This window comes from Pongo abelii, chromosome 15 (genome assembly GCF_028885655.2).
Source record: "Pongo abelii isolate AG06213 chromosome 15, NHGRI_mPonAbe1-v2.0_pri, whole genome shotgun sequence".
Taxonomy (NCBI): Eukaryota; Metazoa; Chordata; class Mammalia; order Primates; family Hominidae; genus Pongo; species Pongo abelii.
Window position 1 is genome coordinate 38,908,858 of NC_072000.2, and position 14,322 is coordinate 38,923,179.

The following is a 14,322-nucleotide window of genomic DNA, read 5'->3' on the forward strand; positions in this document are numbered from 1 at the left end:
ACTTTATACATGTTATAAGAATGTACTTTTCGGGCTGGGCGTGGTGGCTCACGCCTGTAATCCCAGCACTTTGGGAGGCCGAGGGGGGCGGATCACGAGGTCAGGAGATGGAGACCATCCTGGCTAACACGGTGAAACCCCGTCTCTACTAAAAATACAAAAAATTAGCTGGGCATGGTGGCGGGTGCCTGTAATCCCAGCTACTCGGGAGGCTGAGGCAGGAGAATGGCGTGAACCCGGGAGGCGGAGCTTGCAGTGAGCCGAGATCGCGCCACTACACTCCAGCTCCAGCCTGGGCAACAGAGCGAGACTCCGTCTCAAAAAAAAAAAAAAAAGAAAAAGAAAAAGAATGTACCGTCCTGGCGCGATGGCTCACGCCTGTAATCCCAGCACTTTGGGAGGCCGAGGCAGGTAGATCACCTGAGGTCAGGAGTTCGAGACCAGGCTGGCCAACATGGCGAAACCCCGTCTCTACTAAAAATACAAAAAAAAAAAAAAAAAAGTACTCTTCTTCCACTCCCATTGCCAGTATCACCAGAAATTCCAACTCCATCCAAATTTTGTTCTCATTGTTTCTCTTTTTTTTTTTTTTTTCTTGAGATGGAGTCTCACTCCATCACCCAGGCTGGAGCTCAGTGGCGTGAATTTGGCTCACTGCAACCTCCACCTCCTAGATTCAAGCGATTCTCATGCCTCAGCTTCCCAAGTAGCTGGGATTACAGGCACGTGCCACCATGCCCACCTAATTTTTGTATGTTTAGTAGAGACAGGGTTTCGTCATGTTGGCCAAGCTGGTCTTGAACTCCTGACCTCAAGTGATCAGCCCACCTTGGCCTTCCAAAGTGCTAGGATTACAGGCATGAGCCACCACACCCAGCCTGGTCTCATTGCTTCTTAACTCTGGTCTCATGATTTGTCGTTGTTGTTTGTTCTAGAAATGGGGTCTCACTATGTTGCCCAGGCTGGAGTGCAGTAGCTATTCACAGTGGTCATAGCTCACTGCAGCCTCAAACTGCAGGGCTCAAGCGATCCTCCTGCCTCAGCCTCCCAAGTAGCCGGGATTACAGGCACACACCACCACGCTTACCTGATTTTGTGACTTCTGGCTCCCTATGAGATGGCCAACCTTTTTGATTAGTTTCAGGATTTTGAACTTTCAAGTTCCTCATTTTGTCCAGAACCTCCTTACCTGCCCCACTCCTTTAACCCAACCACCACTGGGTTAAACCACCATTGACCTGTTCTTAGACCTATCCCTTCCTCACCCAGGAAGCCTCTATTGCCCTTTCCCATCTGACTTTGCTTGCCTTTCTCCCTACCCTGTCTCTCAAAATATTCATGGGAGGGATGGCTTCAATAGCAGTGCAAATTCTTTCATACTTTTTACCTCCTTTGGTCTCCATCTTTTCAATTCTAAACCTTATTTTGAGTAGCCACAGACCATTCCACTTTCTCCACTCCTGTATACCATAGTATTGCTAGAAAAGTCATGAAATTCCCATTAATTTCCTGAAGGAGCTCTCCCAACCTTTGCAGTCTTAACTCTGCAAAGGTAAGTTGCAAGCAGCTAATCTCCTGGAGCCTTCATTTCCTTTTCTGTTAAGTGGGGAAGATGGGCCATCACAGTGCTTCTCAAACTTAATAGGCATAGAATCACCTGGGGATCCCACTCAAAATGCCAGTTCTGATTCAGGTCTGACATACCCCGTGATGCCAATGCTGCAGACTGTAATTTGAGAAGTAAGGGCTTCAGTGAGCGCCACAATTATATAAAAAATAGTAATAAAACAACGCCTGTGAGTCCAAGTCCTGAGTCAGTCTCATCATTCTCACACTCAGCAGACTTAACCAGAAACTAAAAGCCATCTGTTATGAACCTCTTCATCAATGTTTGCCTCTTCCAATAATTTTCCTCTCCTGAATCTTTTCTCCCTTTTCTTCCCTAGGTTACTTTAAAAAAAAATTTTTTTTTTTAAAATTATAAAATAGAGACAGGATCAGGTTGGTCTTGAACTCTTGGCCTCTATCAGTCCTTCTGCCTTGGCCTCTCAAGGTGCTAGGATTACAGGCATCAGCCACTACTCCCAGCCCTAGGTTACTTTTTCTACCTACTTCCATGCTGTTCCTTCTTGCTGAATTGGGATCTTGTTATCAGTTAATCCCTTTCCTCCAGCTCTTTCCCATTTACTTACAAATACCTCTAGGCTGTGACTGGACAAAACTGTTGCTTTCCCAGGGACAGTTTCATAGCAACATTCTCAAAAGAAGGCACCATCTCTGCCATCGGTTTCTTTCCAATTCCACATTTGCAGCTGACCAACTTCACCTGAGACACTCAAACTGAACCACTTTGAAAACAGCTTATTCATAATAGTGTAATTGACAATAATGAAATTGGAAGTAACTATTCAAAATAAGGGAAGAAGTAAATAACTGTAATTTAATTTTTTATTTTTTGAGACAGGGTCCTGCTGTCACCCAGGCTGGAGTGCAGCAGTGTGATCATGACTCATTGCAGCTTTGACCTCCTGGGCTCAAGCAATCTGCCTGCCTCAGCCTCCTGAGTAGCTGGTACTACTGGCGTGCGCTACCAGCCCCAGATAATTTTCTAACTTATTTGTAAATTTAAGAAAAAGTTTTTTTTACAGACACGGTCTCTATGTTTCCCAGGCTGGTCTTGAACTCCTGGCCTCAAGCAATACACTTATCTCGGCCTTCCAAAGCGCAGGGATTACAGGAATGAGCCATTGCACCTAACCTAAACATAACTTTTAACGTTACAATGATTAAAATGATACTTTGCACTTTGGGAGGTCAAGGCAGGAGGATTTCTTGCGTCCAGGAGTTCAAGACCAGCCTGGGAAGCATAGTGAGATTCCCCCCATCTCTACAAAAAAGACAAAAATTAGCTGGGCACGGTGGCATGTGCCTGTCGTCTCAGCTACTCAGGAGGCTGAAGTAGGAGGATTGCTTGAGCCTGGGAGGCAGAGGTTGCAGTGAGCCAAGATCGAGCCACTGCACTCCAGCCTGGGCAACAGAGTGAGACCTACACAGCCTGGGCAACAGAGTGAGACCCACACAGCCTGGGCAACAGAGTGAGACCCCACAGGGTCAGGCTGGAGTGCAAAGGAAAGAGCTCACTGCAACCTCTGCCTCCTGGGCTCAAGCAGTTCTCCTGCCTCAGCCTCCCAAGTAGCTGGGACTACAGGCGTGCACCACCACACCCAGCTAATTTTTTGTATTTTTTAGTGGAGTCAGGGTTTCACCATGTTGGCCAGGCTGGTCTCAAACTCCTGACCTCAGGTGTTCACTCACCTTGGCCTCCCAAAGTGCTGGGATTACAGGCGTGAGCCACCGTGCCCCACTGATACTTTGTACATTGGCATAGAATCAGTGAAAAAGCGGCTCCAAAATGGTATGTCTAGTAAGATCCCATTTTTAAAATGAAGGAAAGAAAATACTTGGCGGGTCAGGTGTGGTGGCTCACACCTGTAATCCTAACACTTTGGGAGGCTGAGGTGGGAGAATCTTTTGAGCCCAGGAGTACAAGACCAGCCTGGGCAACACAGGGAGACCCTATCTCTACCAAAAAAAAAAGAAAGAGAAAAAATAATTGGAGGAAAATGTCTGGAAGGAATAACATTTCATTGATTCCACAATGTTAATAGGTATCTCTGGATGTTAGGTTGTGGATGATTTTTACTTCATCTTCTGCACAGTCTAAAATTTTTACAATAGGTGTAATAGGATGTTAGACTAGAACTCTTTTTTTTTTTTTTTTTTTTTCTGTTGCCCAGGCTGGAATGCCGTGGTGCAATCATAGCTCACTGCAGCCTCGACCTCCTGGGCTCAAGCAATTATCCTGCCTCAGCCTCCCAAGTAACTGGGACCATTGGCACACACCCTATAAGGTGGACACCACCACACATGGTTAATTTATTTTTTGTAGATAAAGGATTTTGCCATGTTGCCCAAGCTGGTCTCAAAACTCCTGGGCTCTAGCAATCCTCCCAACTCGGCCTCCCAAAGTGCTAGGATTATAGATAGGCATGAGCCACCATGTCCAGCCTTTACAAATTTTTTGCAGATAATCTCTTCTTTCCATTCCTATTGCTACTTACCCCAGTTCAGGCCTTCAAAAACTTTCACTTGGTCTATTATCAATAGCCTCCTGGCTGATGTCCCCAGTGACAGTTCCTCATAAATATAGCTACAAGGTTTATCTTCCCAAAACATAATTCTAGTCTTGCCACTCTTCTTGCTCAAAAACATTAAATGTCTCCCCATAGCCTTCCAACTAGATAGAGCATAAATTCCTTAGCTTAGTATCCAAGGCCGGCTCCTTTCATTTGTACCCTAATCCAAAACATTTTTTGTGTCATACTTAAGTTAGGCTATTGCCTAGCTTGCCCTAAACACAGGATCTTTTTTCTTCCTCTGCTTATTTATGCCACTCCCATTCCATGTTGCATTGTGGTGCCTCCCACATTGCTCCTAACATTGCTCTTAACAAACCTGTTAAGAGTCCTCCCTGTCCTAAGCTGAGCTTGGACATGCATCTTCCAACAGGTAGTCTTACGTTCCCTCTGGCCCATGAGCATATAAGGTCATTTTCTCATCTGTGCTGCTCTGTTACACATTCCTTATGTATTACAGACTACCTCATGTTAGCTTTGCTTTCATTCATGTTTCATCTTCTCCATGGAACTCTGGTCGGGACGCCGTCGGGTTCATCTGTGTGTCTCCCAGAGCAGCTAGCCCAGCTTCTTGCCCAAAGAGGGAGCTCAGTAAATGTTGAATTCCTTTGGAGAATTTGTTTGAAAATATCTTCCTGATTTTTACCTCTAATGCCTACTTCTCCTTTAAGTGAATTCCCCTCTTGCTCCTTGGTATTTTGTGTGTGAGCTGGCTAAGTGGGAACTTAATCTGTGGTGTCTGATGCCTCACTGATCCTCAAAAAAATAATAACTTCTCAGTGCCATCCTCTATAATCATATGATATCTTCAGTGAATTAAAGGTTTATTCATTAGACATCTACTCTGTACATGGTACTGTGGTAACTGCAATAAAACTTGCTATGTACTTGTAAGACATCATCCCAGAATTTTTAATCTTTGGAATGTTCCAGTGCCTAAATCTGCTGTCTGTGGTTGATTTTGGGAACTTGCCTTTGTTTCACCATTATGGATGAAATACATTTAGAGTGAAGTTTGAGGATCTCAGCTGAGGTTCATCAAGTCATTCAAAAGCAAGTAGAAAATAAAACTGGAGTCAGGTGCGATGACTGTAATCCCAGCACTTTGGGAGGCCAAGGCAAGAGGATCACTTAAGCCCAGGAGTTCAAGACCAGCCTGGGCAATATAGTGAGACATTATCTCTACAAAAAACTTAAAAATCAGCCAAGCATGGTGGTGCATGCCTGTAGTCCCAGCTACTTGGGAGGATCGCCTGGGAGGCAGAGGTTGCAGTGAGCCAAGATTGTGCCACTGCACTCTAGCCAGGGTGACAGAGCAAAACTCTATCTCAAAAAAAAAAAAAAAAACAAAACTGTAGCACACTCTTGCTTTTCTATCAGTAACTGGACTCTCAAGAACTATTTTCTAAATTAGTGACTGAAAATATTGGTCAAAATGATCAGAAACCTCATTCATTTGCATTTTCTCTCTCCCTCTCTCCAATTACCCTCAAGAGAATTTGGTTCATTCTGAGCATCACAGATGACTTAATTTTGTGGTAAGAAAATAGGAATTAGAGTAAGCCAATTAGGAAACCTCAAGGAAGAGGAAGTGTCTCTAGGCTAAAGGGAAGGCTGTTGAGTCTTATTTCCTCTCTGTTCTTGACTCACTTTCTTAGTGACTGGCCAATCTCTGCACCTCCCTTTCCCCACCTTCAGGGAGTTGGGGGTGGGGGTGGGGAATAGAGTGAATAAAGTCTAAATAAAGTTCATAAAGATCCCAAGATGTAGGGAGGCACCATGAAATAACTGATCTTGCAGTTCCATCCCCCATCAACATTCATGGGTGAGGCTGCATGTGTGTGAGACACGATAGGTAAGAATTAGCTGCTTTCCAAATTAAGACAGAGTGAGTTTCACTTCTGAATAATAGCAGTGTGCAGTGCAGGCCCATGCAGTACCTATTTGGTTTCATTCTTTACTAGGAATAGAGCAAAGCGAAATAGCCAACAATTCAGGCCTTATTCATCAGTGCGCCCCCTCCTTTCACAAAGAAGCTGAGTTCCAGTCAAATAGTAGGTGGCTTAATTTCACCATAGTGGACTCTATGCCTTTTAAAGTGGGTACAGCATACTCACCTGTTTGAGAGAAGAAGAAACTGAGATTATGGTCACCAAGTAATCTGTGGCAAGGCTCAGATTCTAACCCGGTGCTGCTGACACTCAGAGCAGAACCTGGCCATTTTCAAAGTTCACAATATGACCGTTCCCTTCTCCCACCCTTCCCCATCTTATTTTTCACTGGAACATCTTCTGTTCTCTCAAGCTGTGAAGGGCTTCCTGTGTTAACATGCCTAAGGGGAAGCTGTATGTTAAAAACCACCAACGGTTAAGCCCAAGCCAGCTGGGGTCTTCCGTTGTTTCTTCCAGTATTGTGGGGAGACCCATGAGAATTCTCAGTGTTTTTCAAAGTCCTTGGCTTCCAGAAACAAGAAGCTGAGCATCGGGTTTTCATTTAAGACAAAGCTTGGAAAAACAAGAAACATCAAACGCCGTAAGAGGATAATACTGAAGTTATTATAGCTAAAAAACAAGGGTGAACTGAAAAGCTAAAGGTTTTGGCTCTATAGAGGGGTTCATGTGTAGTTATATTTAAATGTCCTTTGAGTTGAAGTGATACAAGTTTATTCCCTCTCAAACCAAAGGACAGCATTTATTTTGGGGAATGGCTGAGATAATCCAGGCACAGAGCCACATTGACTGGTTAGTAAGGGGATGGCACAGAAGGGAAATAATGATAGTTGTGTGACTGCTCTGTTACTAAACACTGTATTGTGTCCGCCATTGGTCCCAGAGGGTAGAAGAACCACACTAGATGTTGCAGACAAGGGGGCAGAGGAGGGTTGCTTTATTGGAATCTGGGGTTTGAAAGGCTTTGAAGGGTTTTAAGGGGTTTGAAAGGCTTATGAGAAGCATAACCTCATGTAAGTTGCCTCATGTAAGTCACAGAAGTCACACCCCAAACCACATTTGGTGCTCCATTTGTCCCTTTCCTTTACCCATAAATTATAGAACTAGAGTAGAGAAAGTACCCTTTTCTCCTCCTCCAACACTCATCCAGAATGACTGAAGTCCTAGGTAGCCAACCATAGCTACTGGGGTGCAAGAACTGAAGTATCTGAGAAAGATAAAAAAGGGAAAGATACAAAGCCAGGTTCTTGTCCTCAGGGAGGAAGCTCTGAATTAGTGAAAATCTGGCCAGAGAGCTGGGCAGAGTCCTACGTCCCTTTCTTTTTTTTCTTTTATTTATTTATTTATTTATTTATTTATTTATTTATTTATTTATTATTATTATACTTTAGGTTTTATGGTACATGTGCGCAATGTGCAGGTTAGTTACATAGTATACATGTGCCATGCTGGTGCGCTGCACCCATTAACTCGTCATCTAGCATTAGGTATATCTCCCAATGCTATCCCTCCCCCCTCCCCCCACCCCTACGTCCCTTTCTTTACCCAGAACTGCTACATCCCTAGCTCTGTCCTTGTTACAGCTGTCCTTTGGGGCCCCTTAACATCAGGATACTCCCCTAAGATACTGTATTGCAAGTGGCCAACTCACAGGGCACTGTGTTTCAACCCCTGCTAATATCATATGGAAACACAAATAGGCTTCTTTTTTTATTCCCTGGCTCACTGAAACTGCCGGCAGAGCACCTTAAGCTAAGGGCTGCATTCTTATCTTGCCTTTAAACACCATGTGATTCAGCATGTCTGCAGTCTCTGGGAATCTACACTGCCACTTTCTACCTTTGCCTTGTGGGTAACCCTTACCTTCCACCTACCTCCACCCCCGGGGGAGAATGTGGGCCTTGCCAAACGGAGGCCCCCAGGAGATTTTCCAAGACTCACGAGATGTCAAGTCATCTCTAAATTTTTTCAAAAAACCAGAAAGTCATTTCAAAAAGTCTAACTTGATGGCCCCACAGAGAGGAAGATCAAACTTTCCATACAGACACAGCAAGTCTGCCACCCAGGCTTGTGTTAGAGCTGCAGTATTGGTACCCAGACATTTCTGAAAGCTCCCTGACCCAGGGGAAAGTCCACCTGAGTGAGTAGTTTAGCTGCTGCCCGGAGCCCCATGGCACATATTCATGAAGTCGGCTTCCAGGGGATTTCCCTTTGCAATGGAATTGGCAAACGTTTTGTCTTTCTGAAAGATTTCCCAGAGGAATTCATTTAGCTATGTGAAAAAAATCTCAAATTCTAATATAAAATCTCTGACCTTTTAGGGTTTTGAAATTTGGATCTCTCATTTACTGACAAATCTTTTTTAATAAAGAAAAACAATTAACATAATAGAAAACCTAAACAGTGAGAATGCATATTCAACAAATGATTGGAGTGCTTACCTCAGGGTAGGCACTGTTTGGTATTGAGGATACACTGGTGAACAAAACAGATGTGGCTAGTTGGGCATGGTGGCTCATGCCTGTAATCCCAGCATTTTGGGAGGCCGAGGTAGGTGGATCACTTGAGGCCAGGAGTTTGAGACCAAACTGGCCAACATGGCAAAACCTGTCTCTACTAAAAATACAAAAATTAGCCAGGTGTGGTGGTGCACGCCTGTAATTCCAGCTCCTTGGGAGGCTGAGGCACAAGAATCACTTGAACCCAGGAGACGGAAGTTTCAATGAGCTGAGATCGTGCCACTGCACTCCAGCCTAGGCGACAGAGCGAGACTCCATCTCAAAAAATAAGCCAAAAACAACAACAACAACAAAAACAGATGTGGCCATCACCCTCAAGGAGCCTGATTTTTAATCCTAGCTTTCAATTTATGTTAGTGTTGAAAATGAAGTTGATTCCTTCCAGGAAGTATCCTTTAGAGTATTAAAATATATACACCATCCAAAATCCTATGCCCAGCTTAAATACCACAAGAGGGGATGAAGATTTGTTTGAATGTGTGAAATAATTCTCATAGACTGCAGGGCGCGTGATATGTGTGATTTGAAATATCCCATCATAGGCCAGGCATGCTGGCTCACATCTGTAATCTCAGCACTTTGGGAGGGCAAGGCAGGAGGATTGCTTAAGCCAAGCTTGTCCAACCCATGAACTGCGGGCTGCATGTGGCCCAGGATGGCTTTCAGTGTGGCCCAACACAAATTTGTAAACATTCTTAAAACATTATGAGATTTTTTTGCAATTTTTTTTTTAGCCTATCAGTTATCATTAGTGTTAGTGTAGTTTATGTGTGGCTCAAGACAATTCTTCTTCCAGTGTGGCCCAGGGAAGCCAAAAGATTGGACACTCCTGGCTTGAGCCTAGGAGTTTGATACCAACTAGTAACTGTCACAAATGAATTTAAATTCAGGTTTAAATAAAAAAGGATGAACTCCTAACTCTCACACCATTAGGGATTCATTCATTCAACTAATATTTATTGAGCACTTAATATATGCTGGTTATTGTTCAAGTTGTCTGAGCTGTATCAGTGAACAAAACAAAAATCCTTGCCATCACAGAGGTTAAATTGGGGGTGGGAATGAGGGACAATAAACAGTGAACAAATTTATGATTTTTTTTTTTTGAGACAAGGTCTCACTCTATTGCCCAGACTGGAGTGCAGTAGCATGATCTCAGCTCACTGCAACCCCCACCTCCCGGGCTCAAGCGATTCTCCTGCCTCAACCTCTCCCGAGTAGCTGGGATTACAGGTGCACGCCATTACTGCGTGGCTTTTTTTTTTTTTGTATTTTAATAGAGATGGAGTTTCACCATGTTTGCCAGGGTGGTCTTTAACTCCTGACCTCAAATGATCCACCCACCTCAGCCTCCCAAAGTGCTGGGATTACAGGTGTTGCACCACGCCCAGCCTAAATTTATGAATTATATAACAGAAAGAAAAAAGATACTCAGGAGGCTAAGGCCAAAGGATCCCTTGAGGCCAGGAGTTTGAGGCTGGCCTGGGCAATACAGTGAAACCTAGTCTCTAAAAAAAAATTTTCTTAAACTAGCCAGGACTGTTGGTGTGCAGCTGCAGTCCCAGCTACTTGGGAGTTGGGAGGCTGAGGCCAGAGGATCACTTGAGTGCAGGAGTTCAAGGCTGCAGTGATCATGCCACTGCACTCCAGTCTGGGTGACAGAGCAATACCCCATTTCAAAAAAAAAAAAAAAAAAGGCAGAATAGCAGAGCAGGAACAAATGAAGGCAGAGGGGGAGAAGTATTAAGAAATTAAGACTGCTGCAAAGTTTTGGCTCTGAAGACTTGGAAAATGTGGTACAAGGGGCAGGAATTGGCTTGAGAGGGAATAGATGAGATAAGGAGTTCTCTTTTAAACGTGGGGTTTTGAGGTGCCATATGTCTCAATGTGAAAAATATCCCATTGGCAATTAGAGAAGATCCAGTTCCAGAGAAGGGTCCAGCTAGATACCTAAATTCAGGAGACATCAGTATAGAGCCAGCTGTTGAGGCTGTGGGACTAAGTTCATCCTCCTAGCAGCCTTACCGAGAACTCTGACTATGCAGGCAAACAGTAGGAATTACAGTATACCAGGCTCTTTCAGAGTCTGAGAAGACAAAAGTCTTCAAAAGGTCAAGAGGAGTTGGTCCTGAGAGTAGGGACCTGAACCAGAAGCAAGGGAAAACTTTTATCAGTCCACTTGGGAACTAGCCAGTGCTGGAAAGTACCCTTTGTGCCAGAGATGCTGTATGCATTTACCGTTTTCTTAACCATGTTTCAGTTTGGGATTTTTTAGATTAATAAAATAGAAATTAATTTTTAAAAAACACTCGAGAAATTGGAATTCCCTTATGAAGGTCTTAGAACATTTTTTCTTTAAAATAGAAAGTTAGTTTAGGAAATACATTAAAGGAGTAAGAATCCCTACTTCAGTATTACAGCAGGCATTACAGTGCCACAAACATTAGTGTATCTTGCCTTCCTTGTACACAAACCATCTTCATCTGGGGAGAAAAACAACTATCCTAACATTATGTTTTGCATTTTATATTCATTAAATGGGAGTGTGCCTCAGGGAAAGTCAAAATAGGCAGAAATTTGCAATTTGAAAAGCCACCTGCAGTTCTCCCGGAGCTACCTCGCCAGCTTGGAATTACTCTCATTAATCCATGCAACACTAGCTGCTATAAGCCCCATCCCCTCAGCTCTAGTTCATTATTAATCAAGGGTGCTTAACCTCATTCCCCATTACTCGTATTTCAACCTCAGTTCCACATTTTTTTTTTTTTTTTTTTAGATAGATCTTCCTCTGTCGCCCAGGCTGGAGTGCAGTGGCGTGATGATAGCTCACTGCAACCTAGATCTCCTGGGCTCAAGCCATCCTGCCACCTTAGCCCCCCAAGTAGCTGGGACTACTGGCGCGCGCCACCACGCCCAGCTAATTTTATTTTTTGTAGAGACGGGGCCTTCTCCTATGTTGGCCAGGCTGGAGTTACGCTTTTTTTTTTTTTTTTTTTTTTTTTTGAGACAGAGTCTCTCTCTGTCGCCCAGGCTGGAGTGCAGTGGCGTGATCTCGGCTCACTGCAAGCTCTGCCTCCCCGGTTCACGCCATTCTCCTGCCTCAGCCTCCCAAGTAGCTGGGACTACAGGCGCCCGCCACCACGCCTGGCTAATTTTTTTTGTATTTTATTAGTAGAGACGGGGTTTCACCGTGTTAGCCAGGATAGTCTCGATCTCCTGACCTCGTGATCCGCCCGCCTCGGCCTCCCAAAGTGCTGGGATTACAGGCGTGAGCCACCGCGCCCGGCCTCCGCTTTCAAGACTAAAAATTGGCCGGGCGCGGTGGCTCACGCCTGTAATCCCAGCACTTTGGGAGGCCGAGGCAAGTGGATCACTTGGGCTCAGCCTGACCAACATGGCGAAACCCCGCCTCTACTAAAAATACAAAATTAGCCGGGCCTGGTGGCACACGCCTATAATCCCAGCTACTTGCGAGGATGAGACAGGAGAATCGCTTGAACTCAGGAGGGGGAGGTTGCAGTCAGCCGAGATCGCGCCATTGCACTCCAGCCTGGGCAACAAGGGCGAAACTCTGTCTCAAAAAAAAAAAAAAAAAAAAGACTAAAAATTGTCGGGGCTGCTGGCCAAAGGAAGATCTTGCCTGGCTGTCAGAAAATAATGTTCTTTCCAGCGGCTGCTTGAACCCGCTTCCTTCAGTGCCTAAATTTAACGGCTGCAGCTGTAGCTGCAACCTGTTTCCCCCGTAATAGGAATGAAAGTGGAGGATAAAAGAGGTTAGGAAGAAGGCAAGCCAGCAGTCTGACCAGACACAGGATGCATGTAAGAGACTTGTTAATTACACGTTCTATTTAGGTCACACTGATAGGCAAATCGCTATTCTGGGCCCCCAGGAAGCCTTTTCGTCCTTGTTATAGTCAATTCATTCTCCAGATGAAAGCCTGAAACCGCCACGACCCAAGTTTCACCTCTTTTATCCACTCAAGAGGCCGGCTTGGCGCAGGCGCACACCTTCGAAGTCCTCCCGCCCTCACTTCACCACCCCCATAGGGGGCGGGGCCTCAAGGCTCAGCGCTCGAACTGGCTCCAGAGCCATGAGTTGGGAGTGCAAGAGCGGAAGAAACGCGGCTGGTACCCCGGAAGCAGTCGCTGCAACTTCCGGGAGGTGCTTGTGTGCCTTGTGCGGGAGCTACGGGGCCCAGGGATTGTGTTTGAAGTAGTGCTTCTACTAACATGTCCCGTGGTTCCAGCGCCGGTTTTGACCGCCACATTACCATTTTTTCACCCGAGGGTCGGCTCTACCAAGTAGGTGAGTGAACCAAGTTCGCCTGTGGTCCACCTGAATTGCCCTGTCATGGTACGGCCTGGAGCGAGCGGACGCGGCCCGAGTTTAGTCTGGGGCCGAAGCTGGGCTGGAGCTGGGAAGGGACAACGGCTGAGGCTGGATTGAGCTCTGTGGTGTTTGCATCCCCGTCTGGACGCAGGGATCGGGGGCCTGAAGGACTGTCTCTGCAGGGCGAGCGGCCACACTGCGTAGACCTAATGGAGAGTTAAGGAAGGTAGGGCTGTAATGCCTGACTCCGGCTTCCTGAGGCCCCTTCAGTTATTGCATTCTGTCCTGGCCAGGCACAAGATCTGTTTCGAAAGGGTAATTGATTCATTAACGTCTCAACTAAAATGCCTCCTCTCCGTTTTCCTTTGTTTGCAGCATGGACTTCCTGTGGTTAATTCCACACAGGCACTCGGAGCCTGCTATATACCAGACACTGCTAGTCCTAGGAGATACAAATATGAATGTTACACCCTCTTCTATACTGAAACTCACAGCTTAGAGTGACAGATACGTTAAACAAACGGATAAAAAAATTAAAAGTGCCAATTTACAAATATCTACAGAGTTCAAGACATCTTTGGGAATCTGATAGAATGAGTGACTCAGTTCTAGAGCTGCTCTTGAAATTGGCATCCCCTTTTTACCCACATCTGTTTGAATGCTCCTGTAATTTAAATGCCGGTTGTGAGTTGTAGATGAGGTACTGTGTACTAGTTTACTGAAGAACACCTGTAGTGGAAAGAAACTATCAGTTACTCGGAATAGTAATGTATTGCGTTGAAACGGTGTCAAGGTTTAGGTTATGATTATAAGCCAGACCCTTGACCTCTTGCCGTAGAGAATTTAGTGTCAGGAGGGCTTGATTTACATCTGGTCCGTGATAGTTTTATTTTTGAATGAGTTTAGTGGCTCCGTGTCTTGCACAGTAATATAATCATCTGTGCTTGGAATCATAAGGAGAGAGTTGGTCTGTAAATGAGGTTCTCTTCACCTTAAATTTTAGAAATAAAGATAACTTGGAATGAAACTGCTCAGTGTATTACTGCGTAGTGTATATAATGTAGCAAGAAACATCATCTTGTTGGATAATTCAATAGCCCTTTTAATTTATCCCCAATTGAAAAACATGATTAAAGATAGAACAAAGAGATAACTATATCCTCAAAGAATTTTCATTTATTGTATTAAATTCCTGAGTTTTAAATAATTTTCGTATATTAGACTACTGCTTTCAGTGTTCTATTCGTGATTTTTAATATGTGAACAGGAAAAGTCACTCTGAGACCTGTACTTTGTTTCTATATACTGTATTGTGAAATCCAGCCATA

The 14,322-nt window shown here is 44.6% G+C and overlaps 1 protein-coding gene across 4 annotated transcripts in view; it reads left to right on the forward strand.

Moving 5' to 3' along the window:
- PSMA6 (proteasome 20S subunit alpha 6) overlaps window positions 1-14,322 on the forward strand; it is a 39,197-nt gene that overhangs the window by 1,250 nt on the left and 23,625 nt on the right. The window contains exon 1 of one of the 4 annotated variants that reach the window (XM_009249019.3): window positions 12,192-12,970. The exons of 1 other annotated variant lie outside the window; for it this stretch is intronic. In XM_009249019.3, coding sequence (XP_009247294.2) covers window positions 12,895-12,970 — 76 coding nt within the window. In that variant the 5' untranslated portion in view covers window positions 12,192-12,894. Of the gene's footprint in view, window positions 1-12,191; window positions 12,971-13,020; window positions 13,221-14,322 lie in introns of those variants that run through there. 2 more of the 4 variants (XM_063715560.1, XM_054530029.2) reach the window with 2 other exon arrangements.